At 37.7% G+C, this 27,996-nt stretch overlaps 1 protein-coding gene across 20 annotated transcripts in view; it reads right to left on the bottom strand.

Moving 5' to 3' along the window:
• The window catches only part of ROBO2 (roundabout guidance receptor 2), a 945,132-nt gene that overhangs the window by 59,714 nt on the left and 857,422 nt on the right, over nucleotides 1-27,996 (bottom strand). For all 20 annotated transcript variants that reach the window (XM_069785365.1, XM_069785369.1, XM_069785356.1 and 17 more), the window contains 5 exons: nucleotides 27,476-27,597; nucleotides 20,484-20,715; nucleotides 14,740-14,864; nucleotides 11,753-11,924; nucleotides 5,669-5,851 (listed from right to left, as the gene is read on the bottom strand). In XM_069785365.1, the coding sequence (XP_069641466.1) occupies nucleotides 5,669-5,851; nucleotides 11,753-11,924; nucleotides 14,740-14,864; nucleotides 20,484-20,715; nucleotides 27,476-27,597 (834 nt within the window). The remainder of the gene's footprint in view (nucleotides 1-5,668; nucleotides 5,852-11,752; nucleotides 11,925-14,739; nucleotides 14,865-20,483; nucleotides 20,716-27,475; nucleotides 27,598-27,996) is intronic.

Below are 27,996 nucleotides of genomic sequence, written 5' to 3'. Positions count from 1 at the left end.
TAATAAGCATTAACTCAGAAGAGATAATCAGCATATAAAAAATTTCATCAAATCTTCTGTCTACCATTGGATGATTCTGTCAAATAATTTATCCTCGTTTAACAGTTTCAGGAGTTGCGCATAAAATGTGTAGCATTCCATAATTCTCTATCTATTTTTAATTTGTTTTTGTTTACTCAGTTTCATGAAATCTTTAATCCCAAGGAGCGCTAGTCACTAAATAAGCGTACTTTCACTCAAAAGTGAAAATACATATTTACTTTCTTTACATGACTGATGGCCTAGACACTTGAAAACACCTGAGTATTCAAGTGAGTGGGTACTGGCACAACAATGAGTTTGAGGGCACAGGAAAGATAAGCAGATAAAAGAAATTTCTCTTATTTCTACAAATGGATTCCATCCCTTTCTTGTATAAGTCCTTATACCAAAACATGAAAAGAGAATTGGAACTTCCAGTACAAAATAAACAAATTCCGTTCTGTCACTGTAAGACGGGAATGAAACAATTCTTCTATTGTACGAGAAGTAGTCAGATATCTCTTTTGTGCCATCTATCTTTTCTTGTATCATGTAGAAACCCACAGTGTGTGTTTATATCCAGGCATTCTGAGGAAAGGGTAACCAGAAAAAATATAAAAAAACCAGTCCAGCAGTATTTTAGCTTTTACAGAAATTCACAAAAGTAAGACCAATCCACCCTTTATATCACAGAACAGATGACTGAGAAGGGGTAATATCTGTATTTAGTGTCTCTGTGCCGGATTTGGTTTTGCCGATAGTATGCCATGGTCCCGAAAATGTATACGTCTTGTACAGCTGCAGATGATGACACTACTACTTACCAGTAGTAATCTAACAAACATAGCCAAAAATCATATGTTTTGTAGTACTGATATTACTGAGAATCAATGCCTGGTGAGTCATGATGGGGGAAAGAGAAGTGGAGGAACAGTGATGTACAGAATTGTAGCTCAGTAACTACTGGAGTCACTTCAACTGAAAATAAGTGAAAAGATGTTTTTCAATATCACTTTATTTGTGAACATCTAAGCAATTAATCAGTGCTTATGAAAATGTTCACAAAGACAGAAAGCTTAATGAATTTAACTCAATCAATTATTCTTCTCTGGCACAAATCTTTACCAATTGCGTGACATTTGCTGTTTGCTCTTCTCCTACACAGAGTGTTACAGTAGTTTAACCACACAGCAGAAATTATACCTCTGAGGAGCGTAGTAAGAGAATACAAATAACAAATAGTCCTAGTGAATGACCCATAATCTGAAAATGACACGAAAGAACATTTTTTGCAAGTAATTATATAACTGTAGAATCCAGACTTTTAAACAACTATTTTTACTGTTTTAAGTTCTACACATATGCAAATACAACAGAATAAAAACAAAACAAAACAAAAAAAATTTACATCAGAAATAACTGAAAAAATAGGTTTTTTGGTTTGTGTCCAAAATAGAGTAAGTATATGAATATTCCACTAATACATTCAATTCTCTTTATTTCACAGTCAAATCTGCACATTCTGCAACTTTCTGAAGGAAGAATTTAAAGCAGATGTCTGAACAAAAAGTGTACACCTTCTAAGATCTGAGTATAGTAAGATAAATTCCTCTTAGTAAAACTTTATTAACAGCTGTCTCTAATAAGAGTCTGAAAGCTACATACCACTGTCTAAATATTTAGATCTGAAACCAAACTGTTTATGAATCATAATTTTGAAGGGAACAACAGTTGTGAGCGTCATCAAACCTCTACAAGCATAGACATGTTTGTCTAAATGATATTACCAATGGCAAATTCAAACATTAGAGAACTAATATGTTTCTGAAGGAACTCTGGGTATAAAGATAAAAAACATGGACTATGTTCTTTCATAAGAACAAATTTTTTTTTAAGTTAATGATTTTTTTTGGACTTGACTACTGGATGACTTAGGTTCTCAGTGCCTCCAGAAATGATTATAGGCCAGGAAATAGAACTATGTGCTGTTATAGTTCTAAGAAGTCCCTGAGATGTCAAAACTATTTCTCAAGAAGCAAATTTTTGGCAGTGCCTCTGAGATATCCTAGTTGCCCAGCACATGCGGATCAACTGCACTGAAACATGCACAGTCACTGTGGCTCTGGCACAACCCTGTGTCATGCCAATGTATCCTACAAAGACAATGGAAAACACTCACCACAGTTACAGACAGCTGGCAGTAGCATAATCACAGGAACCAAATACAAAGCGCGTTATTCAGTTTTGGGAAAAAGCCTACGTTGTGTCTCAAAGAAAAGCAAGTAAAGTATTTAGGGTAGGATGTGTTGTGCCACAACTTACACTGACTTGAACAAACCTGCCCAGAAGCCAGAGGACCGATTCCTGAGCCCCCAGAGCTTCTTCATGAGGGCCTTCTCCCTCACAATGTCACAGGCCCCTGGGGCAGACACCACCACCTTTGCTCACCTGCCTCGGCAGTCATCTGCTCTTTCCTGCTAAGCTAAACACTCAGGCTGTGGCTGAAGATAAGCAAGAGTGAGAAAGCAGCTAGCCGAGCACGAGGACTGGTTCAGCAGTGCAGTAGGAAGACTGGCCTCTATCACGTGAATGGTGGAGGGGACAAAAGAGACAGCTTTGATAAGTGCAACTGAGGGGCCAAGCTACATGCAAAAAGCTTTACAAACTTCTGCTGGAAAATGCTGAGATTTATCAGCCTTTTACACTGTAACACAGAGGTATAATTATTTTTGAGTTTTTGAATCTTGAGCTTAGGTATGAAAGCAGAAGCTAATTATTTGTATTAATTATTACTATTAATTGTATACTCTATTTTTCCTGGCTATTCATGTGTTGACTAAGCTGTTTGCAACCTGCTGTTTCAGCCACACTTCATTTATTCCTCACATATCTTTAATCATGCTTATCATAATGGTCTACCGTATGCTATGTTTATTAAAGATATGAAAACTAGGATATCAGCTTTGAATTGGGTAGGCAGAAGAAAAACAAATGCTTCAATTTCAAAAACACTGTAAAGGCAATGCATGCATAGGTTAATCACTAGATTGCTTGAAGATCTGAACCACATGGTAAGGCCAACATATACGCAACTAACAGCTGAAGTGGAAGAAAGTTCCATTTCTCTAGTTAGATCTTCAAAAATGTTCGAGGTACTTTTTTTGAGCTTTAAAATAAAAATTCAGTTATATACAACTAATGCTTGTTTATGTTAAGTTAGTTCAAGCATCCTGTCCTGCAAATTACTTTCAAAACTGCATTATTTCGAGAAGTTAGGTGAGTAAGAAGTATGCAGAATTATAATGTCAGAGACATTAATGGTGGCAGATTTTATGTTCCCCTGAAATCACTAGGAGAATGAATGCTACATTTTTAACACAGATAGGCAGCAGAAGTATTTCTCCTTGTATTTGCTTTTAATTCTGCATATCTCACATGTTCATAAACAGCTAATGTTTGCAATGACGTGTTGGTGAGGTAAGAGACAGACTAATGGACAGTACCTGCAGGGGTGAAGGTGAAGGACTGAACTGCAAAACAAGAAAGCAAACACATTGTGAGTTACACACCCTGATAATAAGAGTTAATTGCAGGGCACGAGTTTCTTCTGGAATTTATTCAGTTGTGGTTGAATATCATAAGCAGGACATAACAGTTGAGCTTAAAGCACTAACCAGCCAGCAGCCAATGAGAAATGATGGTTGGAAAGGTGAACAGCGAATGTTGACAGTCACATTTGAAGACTTTCTGTGTGGACATGCTGTTCTCCAAATTGTAAACATTAGGGTGAATTTTGAAGCATGATCTGTTACAAACTTTCCTTGCTGAAAGCATACACTATTTCATAATTCTGATGATGAGAATTCTGTGTCATGACACAATGTTCACATCACACTTAGATGCAGCAAACATCATGAGAAGGAATGAGTTGTAGGAGACACACTGTTTATAATGACTATTATAATTATTTACAGCTATGCATTTTAAGGTATAAAAGACTTTGCTCTCAATCTTCCCCCCCCCTCCCAACATGCTAACTCACATACAGGGCTAATAATTCTGCTTTTAAAAAAAAGAGTAGTCTTAGCTTGTGTCCAAAGTTTATGTATAGGACTGTTTCCTAAGAGGAATAAGAGTACAGCTGTCTCTTAATATGAAAAATCTGGGGATCTAGACTGATACTTCATATAAACACATATGTAGGTGTGTGTGATACATGTTAGTTTCTCAATTAAGACCACCCCACCTCTCAGAGAGTAAAAGTCATTGCTGTTAAAGGAAAGAAAAAACACCTTGGCAAAAAGCATAACCTATGAATGATACAGGGCACATGGTGATGCAAGGTGAGGTTCCACAGAAACTGAGTCAGCCCAAGAGTCACTGAAAGGGTCTCTCCTTGCTCTGCTTCCACTGCTTATCTGATTTCTTCTTGGGCTGCCTTTTTTCACTAAGCCAGTGGAAAACTAATCCAGCAGGAAGGATTGAAAAACAACACAGAATAGCTTCCTTCTGGTTTAGTGAGCCCAGACAGGATACTGAGGAGTCTGATGATGGCTAACACCAAGGTGAGGAGGCATAGGACTGTTTGGCTGCAAGCAGGGTATGAGTGTTGGGTTTTGGCAAGTTGTTAGAGATGCTCAGCCAGTTAGGGAACCTGTGATCTTGGGTTTGCAACTTGTAAATAGAAGAGTACTAGTGTAACTTTAGTGTGATATAATGTCAACATTAAATACACTGTGTCCTCAAGTGTGCAAATCTTGCTCAAAAAGGAAATGCTTTCTCTTTTAAAATGTTAGTAAGCACTACAAAACAACCTACCCCAACATTTGAAGAACAGGGTTTTTGTGTTAAATTAGGCAAGTGACCTATTTTATAGTAATTCACCTGAGTTCCTAAAAATCCATAAGAATCCTGAAGCACAGAATGATACACAAAACAAACAGGTTTGGGGAGGAAGAAAATATTTTCATTTGGCAGATGTATTTATTTTTCCAAATGTAGTTTTCAAAAACTAATTTGCAACTGTAGCAACACATTTGGTGCAAGAGGGATCACACTGTGAGGGCATTCCAAGGTGTTCTACCTCCAAGACAAAACTTTTTATGGCTTCTGCCACAGGTAAATTTTGACCACACTTTTCTGTCTAATACACCACTCTCTTCTCCAGCTGTAGGCATGGAGTCGCTGATTAAGTACCTCCATTCATTCCCCATGCACATGGCTTCAAAGACATGGAAATGCATGAGAATGAAGAAGGAGAAGACCGAATACTCTTTCTAACATTCTTTGTGAGGTTTTAGTCCAATTCACACTTGAGCACATAAATGGAGCTGGACCACTAACAGAGTGCCTTCTGAGCAAAGAGCAAGAGGTACAGTTAATCCTCTTTGTACATTTTTATGCTAGATGTACTGGAGATGTAAAAATAAAGACTGTCTTATGATAATGATGGAATGTGGTACCGAGCAATGCACTTAAAGCTTCTCATACACCAGCATTTTCACAGCATACATTTAAAACAAGCATACAAAATTCACCCAGGCCACCTTTGCTGTAAGTTCAACATGTTTTTTAAGTAGGTTTAACAGCACCTATTCTCTTCATGATAGAACCTGCTGAGATGGTAATAAATAGTTACTGTTCTTACCAGCATAATTGCTGAGCCCCTTCCTCTTCTTTCTGCGCCAGTACAGCCAGATGCTGAAACCCATCAGAATTACCCAACATGCACCACCGATGCCAGCTATAAAGGCAGGTTGTTTGACAACATCAGTGATTTGCTCAGTTATGCTGTTGTTATTTTCAGTGATGACAACTTCATTACGACCTCCTGCACAAAAGAAATTTGACAGAACATTGTTATTATGGATTCTGTAATACAAACAGGAACAAAGTACTGCAAAAGAAAATTTAAAAAAAAGGGTAGTGCACCTCAAAAGAACTATCCACAGTAGGAGAGCTTTAATGAGTACCAATGCATACCTGAAAACCAGTGTTTCTAGAAAGTCCATCCACAATCCACTGCAATTTTGCAAACATATATTTGAAAAGATAGCTCTATAGCACTCTCCCAAGTAATCTAACAGATGATGGTCCAGGCCATTTTTTTTAACAATATACAAGTTTGTTGGTTTGTTTTTACATAATTATAGACAGAATACAATTATGAGAAAATGGATCATAGGAAACCAGTAAAAAAACCTCAAGCTCAAGCAATCAATAAATAGCTTTTTCCAAATGAGAAATCCAAATACAAAATGTGCTACAACTTCAAAAGACAGTTCCTTCTCTCATTGTTGTCAGCATGCCAGAAATTCTTACTTAACTCATTTGTTTTTGCTGCATACTAGAGTTTCCAGATTTAAATTAAAAAAAAAAAAAAAAAGTATTTTCAACTGGGGCAAAGATGCATTTTACAGCAATTATTTCATGGGGAAAACAATCCATACAAATCCTAAGTGCACCAGCTTTGACACAAAGCAGAAAATCATGTAGTTAACAGCAGGCTTTAAACAATCACAGCAACAAATGCTATTTTTTTTCACCTAGAAGAGGCATGACAAATTCTTAACATCAACCTGTAAGAAATAATTATGACATGGAATACCAATTGAAGTGGTATGCACCAAAATTACTATATAGGATCTTAAATTGTGTATATTAGATTAGAAACCTGTACATTTCAGCAGATGCTTCCATTGTCTTTTTTTCCCCTCTTTCTCTAAAAGGGAACTTTTCTAAAAGGAAAAGCTTGCTGTCTGGTTTGAAAACAAATGCTCACAAAAAAATGTGAATTGAAATTCAGGAAATGCTAAAGCACATATTTCTAGGGCCAGCACTTTTCTACTTCAAACCTTCCCTTGTCGAAAATGGTTAGTTTTAAAATTAAGAAATGCGGAACATATTTTTCTGCAAAACATATGAATATTGATTATAGGTACAGTTGATATAAACTGCAGTTCTGAAATTGGTGAAAGAATTATCCATCATTTCCGGTAAAAGCATTTATATACCTCAATCCTTGAAATGTTTATGCAGTATTATCAGATGCCTGTATGCATGCTGAAGAGCTGCAAGAGTAGCTACTCTACTGAGGCAAAGAAGATGCAAATACTATGATTCTCAATTATGAGAATCTATCTCACACACGTAAAGGTGGTAGAATATGGCAATAAAACACTGAAATGGTCATTCAGAGGAAATTATTAGAAGTATTGTAGCATTATGCCTTGCTGTGAAAATGTACATATTCCTCTTCTATAATTCAGCAATGGCTAAATTTACCGCTCACTTCTTTCAACAGAACGGCCCCTTGGTCAGCACACCAGCTTCAGCTTAAAGCAAACAAACAAGGTCGTTGGCTAAAGCAGATGCGAGAAGTCTGACACTTCCAGTTTTATCTCCATGGACACCTCTTTGCAGGAGACCCAGTCAAGTTGCGAAGGAGGATCCCTCCCAGAGGGCCCGTTGGGTGGAGCATGCCTTCCCTGCCCCAGCCTACCCCTCTACCACGGGGACCGGCTCTGCCCCAGCGCTGCCCCAGCCAAGACGCAGCTTCAGGCCCTAGGCTGCATTCAGAGCTAGTCTGAGCTACTCAGGAAGAAATGCGATGCACTGCATTACATTGCTATCACACTGTTAATGATCTCGGTGATTTTATTAAGCTTTCTCTCTTTCAGCACCATGTCAATATTTAGTAACGATGACCGTCTGCTTTTGTGAACAGACTGCTGAAACTGTGCTAGAGCTTGGCTTGCTTTTAGCAGTTCTCTGCAAGAAACAGAACAGGTCACACAAACAAAATAGGTCCCACAGAAGGATGCGGACAGACTATGCCTGTTAATGTATAGAAAGGCAGTATGCCAGTACTGGTACCAGGCCTGATGGTTTCCAGTCCTGATGCAGTAAGCGAGAATAAAACTCAGTGAGCACCGTGACAAGGAAAAGAAGGGAGGTAGCAGTGGCTCCTTTATCAGATTTTCCCTTTTTTTTTCTGCCCATGGATCCAATCCATAGGTGCACCCCAGTGTTGAAAGAGGAAGTGCTGAGAGTAAAACTAATAGAAAGAGGCACTCTACGGCATGCTCTTCTAGGCATACAATTGATTTTCTAGTAGAAATCAGCATGGGAGCTGATGTTGCTCTAATTGCCATTAACTTTCAGTTAATTTCTGTGCCCTTTGGAGGAGAGGTAAAAGCAGCAGGATGGTGAGGAAACAGGTAATGGTGCTGCTTTGGAGGCAGTCATGCTGCCATGGAGAAGAGCAGGCAGGGAAGCGCTTCAGACACACTGGCTTTGGGAGCGGATGCTCCTGGACTCAAGAAAAGAACAACTACTTCCTGCTAAAGCCTCCAAAAAGTCCAAAGATCCCGTTTTCTTCTCTAAGGTCAGAAACCAGTCTTTTGAGAATGGAGGATGTGAGAACAAACTGCAGAGAGCCTGGGGAGAGCTTTCAGCAGACTTTACACTCTCCCTCACTTCTAGGGGAAGGTGCAATTTGTCTCCAAATTACCTTCTAAAGTTTGCAGTCTGGCTGTTTGCTCGGACCCTTCAGTGCCAAGGAATTACAACTGCAAAAGTAATAATTCATTTAAATGTCAAAATAACATATGCTTTGGGAATTTGATGACCGAAAAATAAATGGATACAGATGAATGGTACCCACTGATGTTTGATAAAATTAATATAGTTGTTGGGGTTTGGGGAAACAAACGGTATTAATTTTGTATTTTTTTATATTATTTTTAAGCAGAAGTAATAAATATGTCATCCAAGGTACCAATGTACTATTTCATATACTGCAGGTGTTTCTGTAACAATGCTGTCAGTTCAACTAATTAGAACATAGACAAGGGAAGTGTGCGACCTGTAACGCTCCATTGTTCCTGAAGACAAAAACATAATGAAATATAATGTCTTCCTCCCATTGGAGAGTAATGAAGAACAAAACTAATTTGTCGGACCAAAAATTAATTAGACACATCAGATTCGATTGTACCTATTACTGTGAAAGTTTGCAGCTGTTCCTCATATTATTATGCCAATGATGGAACATAAGAGTGAACAGGCCAACTGATGAAGAGAAATAATAGCTATACCATTAACCAATATTGCCATTATCTCCAATTTTATTTCTGGTTTTCCAAGTGAAATTTTTTAGCGTATCAATAGTGATCATAAAAATTTTATTCTGGATTCTCTTTGAGTCTTCCATAAAATTTTTCAACGTCCTGCTTGAAGTATGGGCACAGGATTCCTGTAACAGTGACACAATTTCTAACTGAAGAAATAATATACTTCCTACTGCTCCATATTCTCCTACGTTTACTTTCTGGATGGTCATGGGTCTGTTGTGTAGAATTGGTCTGGGAAGTCAGTAGTTGATTATCCACCATGAAAATCAGTTATTTTCAGAAAAAAACTTCTTCTTAGAAGAACATATCTTATATGTAAGGATAACGTCTTCCTTCTTTTTATAGACAGGACTCTGTATTTCATGACAATGAAAGTCATACTGTTTAGCAACATGGCTTAACTCTTCTGCATCACTGACCTGCTCTCTCCATAATTCAGTATTTCTGCAGTTGTTCATTCTGTTTGCAAGCTGTTAAGTAGCATAGCCAAGCACCAGGCCGTATAGGACTCCATTATAATACAATCGCTCCATAATGTTTTCCCATTCATGATGATGTTTTGAGGTTTATTCATTAGCTCATTTTCAATACATGTAATTATTTTTTAAAAATATACCTAAAAAATTAATTCCCTTATTTTATGTTCTTGATTCTTAGTCAAACATAGAGTGGTACCAACTCAAATTTTCCAGGAATGGTATCACTTAAACACTGTTACGTTTATCAAGCAAATTTATAGTCTGAGAAATAACTGCCAGCAATTCATAAGCAATAGAAAAATGGGACCTAAAGAAAAGGGTTGTACAAACCATACAAGTAATAACCACATCCAGCTTCAGGCTCCCAAAAGGGAAAACAGAAATGAGAACAGAAACACAACCCAAACAGAAAAGACTCTCCTTTACTTTTCACGCAAAGGACTCTTAAATGTGCAAAGATGCCACCAGACAGACTTGTTGAAGCAGACATTCTGGGATCATTTAAGGAACAAATATCACTGTAAGTTTAACAATGCAAAAATTAAGTCTCCAAATGCCAAATAACTTTTTTCTTTCTTTTGTACTTTATTTGCATCCTAACATCCCCTTCCTCCTTCCTGCAACACTACAGTTCTCTCCACATTTAACTCTCGATTATACTAGACATTTTTTGTAAGGAAAAAGGCAGGATGAAGGGCTGTAGCCAGATGCGGGGCTGAGCATTCTGGGAATCATCCAGCAAAACACTTTGGTGCAAGTTTAACTCACAACACATTAAGTGACACAAGGCTACGCACGTGCTTAAAATGCAATGCACTTAAGTGTTTTGCTGGAATGAGCCCCCTGTGTTTAGTGCATAGGTAGATGGACTCCCTAGTGAAATAAGAAAAAGAAGTCCTGCTTAAAGCAAATGCAATGACGGACTAGTCTCACAACATCAGTTATTTACACAGAGATCCAAAATTCAGGCCTATTAAATAGCAGGTTTCTTGCATTTTCAAAAATCAATTTCTTACTTTCAGTCCTAAAAAGCTTTTTTCCCCTCTTTTCTTTGGCATTTCTGTGGCTGCCACCTTCTAAAACCAGTGCTACCTTCACCTCCACTCTTATACATCCTTCTCCAGTGACAATATATTTAAAGCTGACATACCCCAATTTCTGTTTTGATGCATAAGGAACTTGAATATCATTAAACATTTAAGCAATGTTTAGGAGACAGCCTTTTCTAAAGGTCTACACATAACAGAATAGTCCATGTTTGGGATATTGTGTTCACAACATTTTCTAGATTAGATAGAAAATATTTAATAACAACAAAAGACCCATAAACAAACAAAAGCCCATTTAACTAATAACTGTATTAGATCATACAGATAAAAGCAACAAAATTCTGGTGTTACACACTCAAAAGAGGTGCTGCTCTGCACAGCTCAATTCAGTTTTGCTAAATATGGTTACTTCTCCTATTCTTACCCTTCTCATATTTTTCCTGACTTTATATTTTCTACTTGAGAAGAATTTCAGAAGAAACAGAATCTGTGTTTCCCTCAGGTCAGGAAATTAATTCAGCATGGAAACCACTACTAAGAAACAGTCCTTTCAAAGGCAGGGATGATAATACTACCTTTGCTCTCTATTTGGACTAGAGGCCACTTATTCTTTGACAGAGGAAGATCATCTGCTTGGGATGCTTGAGAAACACTGACTTCAAATGTTCAGAAAACTAACTGTAAATAGTGCCCTAGGCACCAACGGTATGAGTAAGGCAATATTACAGTCATCTGAGCAGGAGAAAAGGGAGCTCAAGCTGTTAGTTCCATAAATCTCTCAACCTGCAGAAGTGGTAAATTCATTTTAAAAAAAATTAAATCAGTTTCACTAGATAACCTGCATTTTCTCATATGTCTCAGGAACATAATTCCCTCCATTGGCTCTGAGAACTCTGCACAAAGAGGACACAACGTCAGCAGGCAGTGGGACGTTAAAAGCTAACTAACTAGCTCTATTCAAATCTAGTCTTTTGCTCCATGGATTTTTATGCTTCCAGAAGTGATTTATGAAAGCATTTCTGAGAGTTGAAACAGGCAAAACAAAACAACAAAACAGACAATCACTTACCAATTATTATGGGTTGTGGCTCACTTTTTACTCCCACACCTGCACTGGTGCTTGCAGCAACTTCCACACGGTACTGAATACCTGGATACAGGCCACCTATTACTACAGACCGAATGGCTGCATCTACTGTTTTGTTGATATGAAATCGAGTCTCATTACCTAGGCACCAGATCTGGGACAAAAGTTCATGTGTTAAAAAATACGAAAATCTTCTTACTCAAACAATTGTGCATAGATATGACATATCAAGGCATTGCATAACAATCACTTATTTTGGACTTCTTAATAATGTTACTGTCCAGAAGTAGCTGGAATTGGGATGATTTAGTTTAGCAAGCTACCCCAGATTAGCACAGGACCAAGCTAGCTGCAAAGACTGCTTGCAAATACCTCTTTGGACTTCGGCTCTCCATGGAGTGCAAATTCTGCAGTTACACTTCTTAGAAGCACAGACCAGAATCATCCGAGTGAAAAAGAGGTGTTATACATTAATTGAAATCTTGTTCAGTAATGTGATTATCACCAAACCTTTCCTAAAAAACCCCCACATTTTTTTCATTCTTAATTTCCCGCTGAATAACAAAAGGACACGAAATAATACCAGCACAGGTTGAAACACTTCTTAAAGTACTAAAGAAACAATTTTCAAAATTCTTTCCAACTTCCTTTCACTGCACAACAGGGATACGTGCAAATTCTTAAATGGAAAAAGTACAAACTCACTTTTTACTGCTGCTTTTGTGATTACTTACATTGTTCAGGAATCCAGAGATCAGTTCCTGACTCAATTATTCTCTAATTAAACAGAAAAAACACTCTATAATCTGAATTGGCATTTTGTGATGAGAATGGTCTATGACTTCAGAGTGTTATGTCTCTCTCTTGCATTTTTCCATAGGCCTTTCCCAAGAAGCTTCAAAACTAAGACCTTTTAGGGATTCTTCTTCAGTTAATGTTATCTGCATATACTGCTTCTGTATTATTAAAGAAGCATTTACTACCACTCAAGAAAATCAATGCATAAAGATATCACATGTACATAAAGATATCACATGTACACTACATAATTGTAATAGCAGAAGAAAGCAGTATTGTGGGAACCACTATCAGCAATCAACTGATGTGTCTGAGCAACAGCAATGCTCTCTTTACCCTTATTTTTGACCCTACTCAGTGTTTTATCACACCTTATATTTTTTCTGCAAGACACTGAGGAAGATTTGGAGGGCAAAAGAAACTCTTGTTCTCCCAAGCTCAGGTAAATCTTATTTGCCAGCCAGAATGCATTAGGGTGAGAAACTATTGCATTCATTCTTTCACTCCTTGTCTGTCCTGATCTGAGGTTACAGCAGCTATGAGATGACCCTAATTAAAGGCATTTAATTCATAAATGAATTTACAGGCACTCTGATGCTTGAAGTGGAATCAAGAGATCTACATTCAATTTGTGAGAAAATGTACTGTGAAACCTCAGCAGCCGTTTTATACTTAAGAAAGTATTAAACTCTTTGCACTGCATTCACTGTAGCCAGCTCACTAATCAGGCAGCCACCTAATCTTACACAGAAGGGATGTAATAGGTAGTGACTCCAGCTGTTTGTATAAACAGCCTAGAGGTCTGAGCACTCACCTGGAACATGGCTTTTATTAACTATCAGCCCACTTTGTCTCATATCTACATATTTTTTTGGTTTAGGAGTGTGCTTTACTTATTTGCTTATAAGCCCTTGATGGTTAATATTGACTTACACTGGAGTCAGTATCAAGATTAATTAAGCCAAAAGATAATTATTAATTCATATGAAAATGAGATCAATAGAATACTGAGATTAATAAATCTTGATATTGACTAAAAGCAAAACAAAAGAAGTGCTATGCTAAACGTAAATATCGTAAGCATTTACGGCATCCCTCTGACCCAGCCATAAGCTGGAAGAGGTTGAACCATTAGCTGATTTAGAAATCAAGCATTTCTCCCTTCTTGATGCTGTGTTCCCTCAAGATACAGCAGGGGAAAAAAAAATCACATCTTTTTGTGTGAAATAAGCTGCATCCACCACTTCCACCCTTTGTTGGACTGTCAAGAAAGCTGCCCTGCTCTATTTCAATTAAAAATTTTACACTAGGTATACAAGTCAGCAACAGCAAAGTTATTTAACAGTGTGTTCCATGGTCACAAGCCTGTGACAATGCTGAACCTTGCCTGATCATTTTCTCCATAGTCCCTCACCCCAATAACACACTGCCCTTTTTCCGTGTTGTGAAAATATACTTGTGTAAAAGTGAGCTTACTGGGGAATTACAGACTACAACAAAATTTAAGAAGATATATAAGGAGGGGATACTTTTAGCCATCATAGCAATAAAGAAGGAGAAAACACAACCAATGCAGGCAACTCTCATATAACAAACTCTGGATATAGTAGTGGTGTTCAACCTGTTCCTTGGAGCAAACAACCTAGCACTTTAAGTTGTGAATCTTGACAGAGATAGTACCCAGAAGAAGTCTTGTATTCTCCCAGAGCCACAGTCCTTGACTTTGACCTTGAAGTGTTAGGATTAGCATTTTTGCAGGGGAAAGAAGACGTGTCTTTCCTGCCAGCTTTTCTCCCAGACTGAAGGCACTCTAAAACAGGGACTTCACTGCCTGTCTTGAGAGCGCAGAAGCTCTTAACAAAAAAAAACCCAAACCCTTCTCATTCCACAGCAGGGAAAAGCAAGAAAGAGAAGCACTGTAAACTAGGAGGCAATTACACCTCTCTTCCAGATCTAGCTCATGGTATTTTTGCTTTTACTATAACAGTCGTACTACTTTAAAAAAAAAATTACAAACAATTCTACAAGCAGTTGGTCCTCCTTCTCCGTATAATTATATGGGCAGCTGTAAATGTTGTCAGAATCTAAATCCATAAACAGCGCTATTGTTCTGTAATTCAAGCAGGCTGTTTCCTTAAACACACAACTGTCCCATTAGACATCATTTCTACCTTATACTCCTGGATGACTCCATTTTGGTGATCTGGAGGGGGAGGATCCCAGGAGATGCTGATGCTTGTGCTGTTGTGGTTTCCAACTGTCAGGACAGTAACAGACTGAGGAGGGGCACTTGGAGCTACACCAAGGAGAGGTAACAAATAGAAGCAAGATGTTAATCCATTTGCTAGAGCATGAATTTTGCTGAAACAGTGTAAGAGCAATCAGACAGTATACAAAGTTCACACTCCCTGCAGGCCTAGGTATGCACATTTTATTAGGCACTGACAATTTTGAAAAATGCTTTTCTGAAGAGAAGCATAGTGCTGAATGACAATGTGGAATTGTGGCAATGGAGAATCAATACAAATCACTCCTCATTTATTTATATTTAGCATTTCTTAAGTTTGCATTGGAATTATTCTCATGCTTGCATTTGTTTTCCATAATATGCACAGATAGCTATGGATATATCAACCAAGTCATAATGTGAGGCTGCTTCACCTGGCCTGAAAAGTGTTTTGATTCTTGTTTCCCCACATGGTCTAATAATAATGTGAGCAGCAGACATTTAAGGATCTTTTTTTGTTTCCCATTTATTCTCCAGGAAGACATTAACTTAACAGGTTTAAACATAAAACCTTGCAACTCCTGGGTGGAAAAGGGTTAGAGTATTCAGGGCTTTACATCAAATGCCAGTGAATAGCAGAGGTGCTAAGTTAGGTCAGATATATACTTATGTCCTCTTTTCCCTAGGCAAATTGCTTTCTCTTCAGAGTCTTGTTCAGTTCAACCATTCACAGCTGTTTGGTTGGTCACTGCATATCAAGGGCATATCTACAAGCCAATTGCTTGCCAGCCCAGCTACATTGGCTAGAAGCGTGAAGAAAAAAAATCATAGCTGTTAGTGATCAGAGCTATGCTGGCAAAGCCCCTCTTGCAACTACACCAGCAGCAGGGTGCTTTTGTTGGCTCAGGACATGTTGTTTGGTAAGCGGCGCAGCAGCTCTGCTAAAGAAAAGTCCCCTCTGTGGGCAGCTGCTGCATCTCCACGCAGGGGATCTCCCACCATAGCTATAGCTGCCACGGCAGAGGGCTGTGGCATATGTCCTTCCTCAGCCACTTAGAATTTCTTGCGGTGTCCCCATCCCCCCCCTTAACTTCTAGGCAAGTGTTGAAACTCCACCGCAGTGGCAAGCTAAGTCACCAAAGTCGGTTGCATTATGTTAAGGTATAGCCTGGGGGCTAGGAAAGTGTGAACTAATACAGCGAGCATATAGTGAGAACGTCTCTAGGACAATTTTCCAATTCCCAGAAGCCTGCTGGTTAGACACTTTTGGTTCCTGGGCAATGACTTTGTGTTTAATAATTCCTTATGGAATTTTTCTTCCACGTATTTGTCATTGCCTTTAGTATGATCTCAAAACGTTTAATATGAAATATGGAAGCTGATTTTGAAGACTTATAGTAGACCTTGTACCAGAACCTAAAATACGTATCACTCCCCCTGGCCCAATATCAAATCTAGATAGCCCTCTGGTTTTGGGCATCTCATATCATGTGTCACAGCTTCTTGACTGCAGTCCCCTGGTCTAGAGTATTCCTATCTCGAGAGGACTCCTTCACTGCTAAGCTCTCTGGCAACAGGGCTCTAGTCTTACTTTAACAGATATTCCTGACTACATGGATATCCTTGGACCACACTTCTCAAAAGCAAAGAGCCACTGGTGTCTTTTTGTTAAAGTCTGGCAGGTTTAACACAACGAAACACAGCCACGGATATCAGGATTATTCAAGTCTCCTGAGTCAACTCGGATTTCCTTATTGCTCCCGTGGCCTCTTTGAGGCTGGCTATGTTCCCACTTTGGATGCTCCTCAGCACTTGACCTGGCACAGGCTCAAGAAGCTGAGCTCAAATCCTTACCCTGATAACCCTGGAGAGTTGGAGTAGCCTGCTGCAGGAATCACACAACTTAAACCCAGGGTATCAGAGGTGGGGACAAGGGACCATACAAGATGACATCAGAAAAAAGTATTTTAGAGGAAAAATGACACATGTATTACTGTCCTGTGAAGCTGCACATTTTGGCAACTAAATTTTCAGATACTGGATCAGCTGCACAGCAAACAGTGCTTGGCAGAGTGCTCGTGACCTTGAATGACACAGAGAAACAGTGTACTGGAGGGGAGAAACAGAGCTGTATTGTGGGCAATTTGACTCTTAGCCAGCTCAAGTGAAGCAAGGAAAGGTGGCCTTGGGCTACTCCTTGCAATCGTGCAAAGCATAAAATTGGTGAAGTTAATAGTTGCATTGTGTATTTTATGGTGAGTGAAATAATTTGCCACACAGTAAAAAAATTAGCATTTTATAAGTCTTCAAGTTATTCAATAACAGCAAAACCATGAATAAATGTATGTGTGCGATATTAATTAGAACAACATTTTACACAAAAATAATAATCATTAAAATGGCTAAGCTTAGCACTGTATAACTTTTTTTTTTTCAAGTACAATGGAACAACTTGCTGAAATGTATTTACTTTCATCCTCAAACACAAAGCCATTCAGAAATACAATTTCTTATATACACGTACCTGGAAACACAGAAAGAAGAGAGTAAATGTTAAAGAAATGTAAAATGAATACCGTACTCTGACATTTAAAGACAAACATAGTGTATTCATTTGTCTTTGCATTTAAACTGCATGAATATTCTAGTTAATATTCTACCAGTGTGCGTCTTTTCTTTGAAGATATATGGTAAGTTTGAAGCAAAATTAAAATTGCAGCTGATGAATGCAGCTGTAAGTGTCATTTTAAGAGCTGCACCAAAGCAAGAAGGAATTGACAGACAGCAGCTGATAAAAACTAAGGGGACTTCCATTACCGACTGTCATATTTTTGTGGTCACAAACAATATGCAGAACAAATACTACTCCACAAAGTTATTCCGGAAGAGACTTAAAACCATGGATGTAATTGAAAAAAAAAAAAAAATCTATCTTTAGAGCAAATGTGAAAGAAACAGTGAAAATTATAAAACAAAATATTTTATTTAGCTCCTTACTGCATGTGTATACACCTATATGTATATAACAGTTCTGCTTCCTCTCTCTGATAATATCGCTCTGTAAGCTGGCACCATGATATAAATTAAGCCACTCGTCTGACACTGCTGCAGTTATTAAATAGACCACATCGAAAAATAACATTTTTAAAACCGTTTTCTCATTTCCCTTGCTGCTGGCTTGTGGAGAACACCTTGCCTGCTTCTTGACAGGTCAATTATTCCAGTGCTCAGCTTCTTCTTACAGATATGAAAGAACCCAAATCGCTGCTCATCTTTTCCAGGCGCAGCCAAACAGAATTCCATTTGTTACCTTCACAAGGCCAAAGAGGCAGGAGATGGATGGATACTGAACTGTGACAAATGTCTGATCTAGAGGAAAAGTCTAACTGCGGCAAAATTGATTTTTGGAGGTAGGCCTCAGAAGTAACATTGCATGTAAAATTCAATCCAGCAGAAAGCTGCCACTACCTTTTGGTCGTACTCAGCCTTTACCAGGGCTATTTGTTTTGGTGTCGGAAAAAACTTCCAATGCACGTATCACTCTTCCAAATTATTTTCTAAAAATAGTATAGCTGACATTTTTTAAAAGTCAAGTCTAAAAAAGCTCATTTTTGAAATGGAATCACAGGCAATACAGCAAGTGAGATACCTTTAAATAGAATGCCATCTTTCTTCATTGGATGAGAAGCAAACCACTGTCATTAAAGACTTAGTTGATGTTATTTTTGAAATATATGAACACCAATATAATTACAAAGATAATGTGAGGAAATAAAGGAAATATCTGTAGAACTGTATCTACTGGATGTCTTAATTTTCTCGTGGAAGTACTTAACTCTATCATCTAAGCAAGAGGAAGAATTATTTACAGGGGCTGACATTTGGTGATAATACTACATGTTATAGGCTGATGTTTTTTTGAGAGAGATACTTGCCAACAGATTCCTTAAAGGTTATATTAATCTACAAAGCAAATCCTAGGCTGAGAGTTATATGTATCTGTAGGGAAGAAAAGTTTTTTAAATCTACACTATGTGGAAAGTTATTCCACATGAACAAAGTGGCCTTTAAAGTAGAAAATCACCTGACAGGCTCTGCTGGGAGCTGAGGTTTATAAAAGAAAATATCATTCCTCAAGTATTTTATAGAAATAGACAGGAGGTAAAAATCATCTCTGTTTTTCAGTAGTTCTTAATTTACCTTTACCAAGAGATAGTTAGATGAACTAAATAAACAACAAAAATCAATTGAAATTGGACCAGAAGAAAATCTGCTAGTGAGGGGACAAAATCCAACATTTTAACTCTAGAAAAGCAACTTCACCTGTAGAAAGCTTTTTTCAATTTTCTTTTTTTTTTTAAAGCTTTGTTCAGACTGCTGCAAAGATATTCTTTACCAACTAATTTAGGCTTTATCATTTGAACAAAGAAATGGGAACCATAAAGTCCCAAATTCTAAATCAGTCTTGAACAATGACTTCCTACACGCTCTTCAACATATTGCAGGACACTGAATTTCCTCATCTATAAAGTAGCAATGACAACCAAGTTATCTTCAGGATTACTTACTTCTTGGGCAATAATCACAACAAATCAAAGAGAAAAGTGAGTAATAAGCGAGTTTGTTCTAGAATTAAAAAGTACTTGGCAATCAGCACTAAATTAAACCTCAGGAGACTACTGTAAATGATTAAAATGCATCTTCAATAGGAAGGAAAGAGTGCACTCAAAACCCATCGAAACCATATGAGCATTTTGGAACTTCACCAGTAGTTCTCTCCCTTGCTTTGAAAGAAATCAATGAAAGAGACAGAAGATGAACCCTCATTGTTATGATCATCCCTCTAATTTTACAGGACAGATTCTCCAGGCAAAGGTTGCATTAGATGGGTAGAAAGATAGGGGGTTTGTACATTTCTAAGAGAAAAAGATAAAATTTATTTATATCTCACCTCACTCTCTTTACTTTTCAATACAAAAGCAGTCCTGGAGTGCACATGTTTTACCAAAACTGCATACCATGCTACATGCTACAGATATAAATGCTTGTGCATTTCAGCAGTGTAAACTGTTCACTATGTCTGCATCCTGCATGTTTCACAGAGGCTTGAAAGGTACTTAAGGGAATCCTCTGAAGGACTAAATAAGGCAGTTTCATGAATGGTGTGCTAACAGAAACAATAAAGTGGTATACCCTCGAGAATGAAGTTCCTTCAGACTAGTTGTATATCTGTCCTTCACTAGTCCTCACTTCCCAACCAAACTGTTCATCTACATTTTTACCCATTCAGAAAGATGTGTGTAATATCAAACACTCACCTATAAAAGGTTTCATTTATTAATTTTATTTTCAAAGTGCAAACAAAAGTCTTTTATTGCAGCAACACTGGTTATGAAAGAACGGCTGCAGTGCACACTTTTAGGAAGACCCAAACCCACCTGTACATTAGAAGGATGTATCAGCCGGAATAATACAGGACTGGCCCAGTGCTTTCTCATGGAACACTTACAGCACAAAACTGAATATTATATTGAATTCTAATGCCAACCCTATACCTAACAAACAGAAATCACATGGAAGAAATGGAGCTGAACATACTCATACACACAATAACCAAAATGGTCACTTGATTTCACCTTCAGTGAAACAGGTATGGGAAACTGTTGCTTTTCTGACCATTTTACTAACCTTCCTCTGTGGTACGAGCAGACTTTGATTCACTGTCCATTCCTTGGAATTCATTGAAATAAGGGCGAACCTTAATTTCGTAAGTGACCCCCTTTTTCAAGCTGACGAGGACAGCACTGCGCTCAGTTGGGACTTTGACCTCCAAATTCTGCCATACAGCGGGAGAAGGTAGGCCAGATGTTTGGCGATACATGACTCGGTAGCCCTGAATAAACTGGGATTGGCGGTCAACCTAGAAATGGTATTAAATAATACGTCAATAAAAATATTAAAGTAATGAAACTGTATAAAAAGAAAATAAAACATCTGCCTAGAATACTTTTGTCCTCATGAAAAAGAGAAAATTAACAGTTAAAATGCTGAATTTAAAAAGCAAACTGCCTTCTTGTAAGTCACTGTTGATTAATTGTCTATAAAGAACATTTTTCTCACTTTACTTGTTATAGAATATTTCCTTCTATTTTACTTTCTCCAGCTCTATATATCATGACAAATACCACCTTAAATCATAAAACAAGTTCCCACCCCTGCAATACATCATGAAAACAGAACTTTGGCATAATGCTTACTGCATGTAAACTTATTAAGCACATCTTGGCTACTGATGTGCTGAAATATGAGAAGAAAAGAAAAAAAAGTTCTTTTCAGAAAAGGACAAGTCTTTGAAGATACCCTACATGCTTTCACTTAGTCCGTTACTTGGCTCACAGCTCATCTTTTCATGAGATGCTCAGGAAAGTAAAATAAACATAAGACAGATGCAGAGAAAACAACTTCCAAGGACATGTGCTGTTTCTTGTGTTCACCGTCTAAGCAGTCTCTTTGCATCCTGGGGTTGTGACGCTCTCAGGCCATCAGATGGAGATGGAATGTTGGTTTTGGTTTATATTTTATATATCGCTGGGCAAGCACAATTCATGATTGGACCATACATAGAAGTTTAACAATTCTAACTTAACATAATTATAAATAGGATTTTTATTTGAAGGAAAAACTTAAAATGTGTTTTATCTTGGAGAGGTTGCATGCATTTTTTTCTCTGGGGGAAAAAAAAGGGCACAAAATAATGACTCAAGCTATTATGATGCTTGCATGAATTTTGCCTGAAAAAAACAGCCAAAACAATTTGATGGATAAAAGCAAACCAAGCCCAGCTGCTTCTGTAGCCATCAAATAAAGAGCCAAAGAAAGTGCAGCACAAATAACAAGATTATACAACTAGCTTTTTGGTAAATCTCTGGGTTATAAGTAAGATTCAACAAGTAGGGCTTCTTTTCTGTTCTTGACAATTTGCTAGCTCAAAGGTATTTCAGAATTAGAGATACATTAGTTTGACTTCTCTTAAGAATAAATGAATTTAAGGCTGAAAACGCAAACCAGGTTCTATCATGCTTCTCCTATAATCTTGTTACAGTTTATTGAGGCGTTCAGAGGGGACACAGATTCTTGGACATTAAAAAGCTGGGCAAGCAAGAAGAAAACTTTATTTATGAGAGCAAAGCAGAAATGTCTTTCATCAAAACTGTCACTGCTAAAAACCTTGCAACATATGTTACAACCACATTAAGCTTGCATTTTATAAACTTCTCTACATTCACTTTAAGTGAATTTATGCACTGAAAGAGGGATATAACTCACAATAATAGCTTGTTAATACTGAAAGAATCAAGCTGTGTTTTTAAGAAGAACATTAAGCAGCTGTTTCCAGATGAAGGGAGTCTGTAAATCAGAGTAAATTGTTTTTATCCATGTTTGACTTTGATTAACTAAATGTTTTACGGACATAAAGACTTTATGAACCTCATGTTTGCTACAAAATTCAGCATGAATAACACTTTCATGCATTTTGTAATACAGATTCTCAACGTAAATTACAATATAAGGCTATGAAGTTTAATAATCAAACACTGAGTTTGATTCTTGCTAAACTTCTGAGTTAGAAGCTACACTGAAGGATGGCATAACTTTGTTAGAACTTTCCATTTTGTCTTTGCTGTGCTTTTAAGCTCTATTGACTGCTGCCTAGTGGAGAACATCTGAAAATTCAGAATTGACTAGGTTGAACAGTAACAGTGCGTTGCTACAAAACTACCTGTACGGAAACTTTTGTACGGCATGGTACAAACACAAATGCACCCACCAACTCACTGAGAAGAACTGGACCCCTATAGCATACCTATAGTATACTAATTTTGAGTCCATCACACTTTCATATCTACTTACATATAGATAATGCACAAATTATTCATACACGTCTTTTAGTCCTAGACTTCTAAGTTCCTAACCTAAAAGACTAAACAATACAAGGAATATAAAACCAGAACGCAGTAGTACAACAAGGTTGTCATGTATATGGGTGCTATAAACTAGCTTGATTTGGGGCTCACTCAAGTTTTACAGAGCTTTCAATTAGAAGTTTGATTACCACAGGGCTGAGTGATCTGCCGAAATTCCAGATTATTGACAGTGATTCTATTGTTCAGAGTCTGGGAGGGTACTTACAAAAGAAAACACTATGCATTTTTAATGTTTTCTACAAACATCCAGTTGCATTCAGTATCAAGGAAAGGATACAAAGCTTTCTCTCACACCCAGTTAAAGCTAGTTTGAATGAACAGGGCCTTTCCTATGGTCAAAATGTTGGTAAAATACTCAGAGGGCTCTTCACTTATTGAGAAAGGTGGATTTTTTGTTTTGGTTGGAGTTTTCCAATTAGTAAAAATTACTCTTGGACAATTAACATGGATTAACCAGAGATATTTGTAGGTATAGGACAGGTGTATTTCACATCTACATTCAAACACACATATATGTGTGTACATGTATATGTATGTATACACATATACATACATATGTGTATATGTCTATATATATACATGCACACACAGTCTTACATAAAATATAAAGCCTGTGACTTGTTTCCTCCATTTGTTATGTGGTAATTACATGTCCCACCAACAGCAGGCCACTAAAAATATGCTTAGCATTAAAGAACGGCATTCAGCTGTGCTAAGCATCAAACAACTCTATAGGTTTGGTATATGTTCACACATAGGCAGAGTTGAAGAAACACGGACCGTGATTTGATGAAAGAATGTAATTATTTCGAGGTATTCTCCTTTCTCTTTTGTACATGGTTGCCACTTATACAAAGTACTTAGCATTATTACAGAGATTGCAGGAACTCTGCACTGAATACTGGGATCAGAGAATGTTTCTAGACTTCCTGTGACACGCTTAACTACTCTTGAATTTGTACAAGCAGCAGTGACATCCACTCAGAAGAGCTGCAACAGTTGCTGAGAAAGATACACTTTCTCCCTCAAAAGACAGCAGAAAATGCAGATGATCCTTTAAAAGAGTGAAGAGAGCAATTACTGGGTAGGTTCTGCTCAGCACTGACCTAATGCTTTAAGAAGACCTACAAGCATAATTGGTCCTGCACGCTCCTTCTCATGCTTTTTTATGATGAATACAATAATGCAGGAGGTATCTACAAAACTGATGATAGCTCTCTGTTTCTCAGGACAGGAAACTCATTTCCCCTGCATGTTCAAATCTGCGTGTACTGCAGCTGAACGCAAAACAGGTTCAATGGCTATTAGATCATTCAGTTAGGCTATTAGGTTCTTAAAAACACGGCAAGAAACTCAGAATGCAGCTTATGCTGCAAACATAGGCTCCTTTCAGGCAAACCTGTTAATCTGCACCCTAAACACATTTTGCAATATGCTCTGTAGTATGTAAATTTCTACCCCAAAATATCCTGAGGAACACTCTGCTCCCACATCAATACCCACAGCAATTCTCCATCTAGGCAGAATACCTTGCACACTGTGCTAAACTCAGTAGTACAGACTCACAGTAATCTCTGGAAATTCAAACAGCACTAGCATTTATCTATTCTACAGGAACAAAACAAAAGGTGACAATACACTGGAAGACTGTCTAAAGGACTTGACTCTTGAAGCTTCCAGTGCGGTACATTTATTTGAAATCAATGTCAAATTAAAAGACAGAGGTAAATAAATTATCCTTCTGCCTTGTAGGCTCCTAGAAGGCAGTCGGGATTTCAAAGCAACAATTCCTTTGCCATACTGAAGAACTGACTTTTATTCCTCCTTGTGCCACAGGGCTCCTTTATAATGCTAGGAAACTTTTCACATTTGGCCACTAATGAAGCTCTCCATTTAATGCTGAATGAGGCTAGAAGTGCTGAACTATAGTTGAGCTCGGCTAAAAACATGCTTGGAGTACACCATATGCTGTTGCAATGCAAAATGTTTTGATAAAAGTAAAAATAAATTAGGCCCAAGGTTTAAAATTAGCCACTGGATAACAGCGGGCATATCTGATTCTGTAAATCTCATCAGTTACAAATATCTCTGTACCTCACCTCTCTGTGTCTAAAGTTAGGATAATGACACATTTTTATCATTGTGATGTTAAATTCAGTATTATTTGTGAAGCACCCAAACGTTACAGTTGAGAGCATGACAGATAAGCAAGCGAGACAAACTAATAATTTTTATTCAATGCAAGGTTTCAATAGTATGAATTTAATAAGACCTGGCACCACACAGCAAATAAAGAAGATAAAAAGAAATGTTGAATAGCTCCATGAAGAAGAGATCCTGTGTGTGACCAGGTAATTACAGCTACACTTTAATACCTATGCACAAGAGGAATAAATTTAAGTGACAGTGAAAACCTAACTTCGGACATTCCTCTTCTTTTTTTTAACACTTACTTTGTAAGCCTGACCTTCTTTCAAAACAGACAAAATATGTGTGTATATGTATGTGTATATTTTAAAATTGCAACACAGTAGCAGAGAACTATTTCTGAAATTTTAAACTCAAATTTGAAAAAAAAAAAAAAAAGAAAGCAAAACCAAAACAATCTCAGAAAGAAGGGAGAAACTGGTGTTAATTTGCTGGGAGCCAGGATGCCAGCAACTCAGTAATCAAGGATGCTGCTCCTTGGCATTCACTCTTTGAATTGCAGAAAGTCAACACAAAGAGTCTTACGACTCTCATGGCACTTCCGTCCTTTTGTATGATAGCTACACTATCTAACCATGTTATATTAACAGTGTGGACTTTATTCTCTGGATAGAGTGGCTTTTTTCCTAGTGAATATGGTTAATTAATTGGGTTTGTTCTGGTTGCTGGAAAGTTTCTAATTAGCTGTTCCGGAGATTTTTTTTGTGTCTGTCTTCCCTTGGGCAATTCTGAAACGTCTCTATAGAGGCCTCTATGCTTGTCAGGTGGCATAGGGTCACTGCTTTGAGGGATCTTCCCAATGAGCTGATATCCATAGCATGCCTAACAATCTACCTTTACCTTACTATGTTTTCTTCACTCATTACTTGTTCAGTAGGGGCATCAAGAGACTCTTTTAGATAAATTTATATAGATATACACACATGCACACACATACACACCCATACATATATATACACACACACACACACACACACATGCAAATACATATATATTTTTCAATATAGTATAATGAATAACATTGGTTACATTGCATAAAACTCAATACTGTTTATACTGGGGCTTCCTTCTGCAGCATATGCTAAAGCAAGGGCAAGCCTGTGAAACTGTGTTTCTGATAGCTGCCACACCCAAGAAAGGACTTGAAGGAGCACCACGTGGATGTGATCCACGTTTACAATTACTGTCTGCTAACATCCAAAGTTTCTAAACTACTGACCCATCAGCTTGGGCAAATGTCTGCTAGGGCAAAAGGGTTTGCACAAAGGTTAGTCAGCCGGTCCTGGAGTTATCTAGCTGAAACGGACAGCATTTTTAGAAAGGCAAGCTGTGTGTTGACATCATCAATGGCAAAATGCAATGACACATTTTCTAAATAATCCTTTAAGAAAGACAAATTTCTGGGTTTCTCTATTTATTCTAATTTGTTCCCTCACCGTTGAAGTCTGTCAGAACAAGGATGGTGCATAAGCCCCTGTAAATATGGCTGAGTTGTGCAAAACCAACAGTAATCCTTAGAATACACAATCTATCACCACACTCTTCTCCTGTTTTATAATCCCCTGTACACATCAACCTCTTAGCAATATTGCATGTAGAAGAAAAAAACTGAGTATTGTGAATAGCCCTTTAGCAGAATTCATCCTGTATAATACAACCATTTCCATGACGTGCAGTGCAGTACTACTTCTCTCACTCTTCCACCAATGGCTCTCCTTCCTATGGGGCAAATGCCTGAAGAGCAAAGCACTCTTTCCTGGTGTGCAGCACCCTGGGAACTCTCTCCTTCTAGTTAAAAATCTTTTCCTTCAAGCCTCAGGAAGGGAAACATAGCATTTTGAAAGCCAAATACTATATCAGAAATTCTACCCAGTAGTTTGACCCCTCAGATAGAAATGTAGTTAAGTACTGCCAAAAAGATTCTGGTCTTCTATAATGAAAGGATATCCACTGATTGCGGGTAAAGCTTATGCTAAAAACCCAGATGCCACACAGTGGATCAGGCATCAGTACCTCGTGCTTCTGACTTCACTGCAAGTGCCCTATAGGAAAGCTATTTTTGCATTTTAGGGTCACCAAATAATAGGGTATTGTCAGAGGTCCCTATGCCTTGAAGTGGAAAGTGCTTTTTCATACAGCAATTTCACGTTGATATTTAACTTTGATTATTTTTTGACATGCACAGTAATGAGTCCACAGATCAATTATCCTTTAGATTATGGTGTTAAGCATATTCATTTTTATAATATTTTTCTAGTCAGACAGCTAGCTCGCTTTGAGCTGAACACTGAAGACTTTGAACCTGCCTGACTTGAAAGAGAAAATAAAAAGATCATTTCATTACCACATATATATGCCTGTTTAATGCTAGTTTATCAGAGCACTCACATTGGGGCCAAGACTGGAGCTTTTCAGGGTAGTAAAAAACTGCAGGGATAAAAAGGCAAATTTAAAGTACTGTTAAGGTAATTATAAGAGAAGCCTTACCGTCCAAGTGACTTGAACCGTTGTGGGTGTCAGCACAACAGGATTATGCAGTCGTACAATGACATCTCCCAGTTCTTTCTGGACTTGCCTGTGATCTACACCTTGTGCTGGTGGGCTGATATCTGCCAGGCCAGGCACACACATGAAAGTGTTATTTTAATGAGAAAAGTTTTATATGGCATCAATAAGAATGACTGAAGAGCTTAATGACCTGATTTAAACACCCTTTACAGTACTGTTTTTAAAACAATAGAGTACCAAGGTTTAAATATGAGCTCCAAAGTATATCAAGTAATGCAAGCAAACCATTCACCTTTAGCTGCTTAGGAAATAATGAAATATAAAGATTTTAAAATAAGTATTCAGACTCGATGGCAAAGTTTTCTCAGATCTGGTAAGTGATGACAGACATGCAATATTCACTATTTCCAAAATACTCAGATAATAATATCGTTGTCCAGAGGTCTGGAACCAAATTGGTTAGTATAATTGAAGAAGATGAACAGTTTTGGGGTTTTTTT

The sequence above is a fragment of the Haliaeetus albicilla genome, chromosome 6 (assembly GCF_947461875.1).
Source record: "Haliaeetus albicilla chromosome 6, bHalAlb1.1, whole genome shotgun sequence".
In the NCBI taxonomy this organism is placed as follows: domain Eukaryota; kingdom Metazoa; phylum Chordata; class Aves; order Accipitriformes; family Accipitridae; genus Haliaeetus; species Haliaeetus albicilla.
Note: the sequence above shows the minus strand (reverse complement) of the source record. Positions and strands in the feature narration are given on the sequence as shown.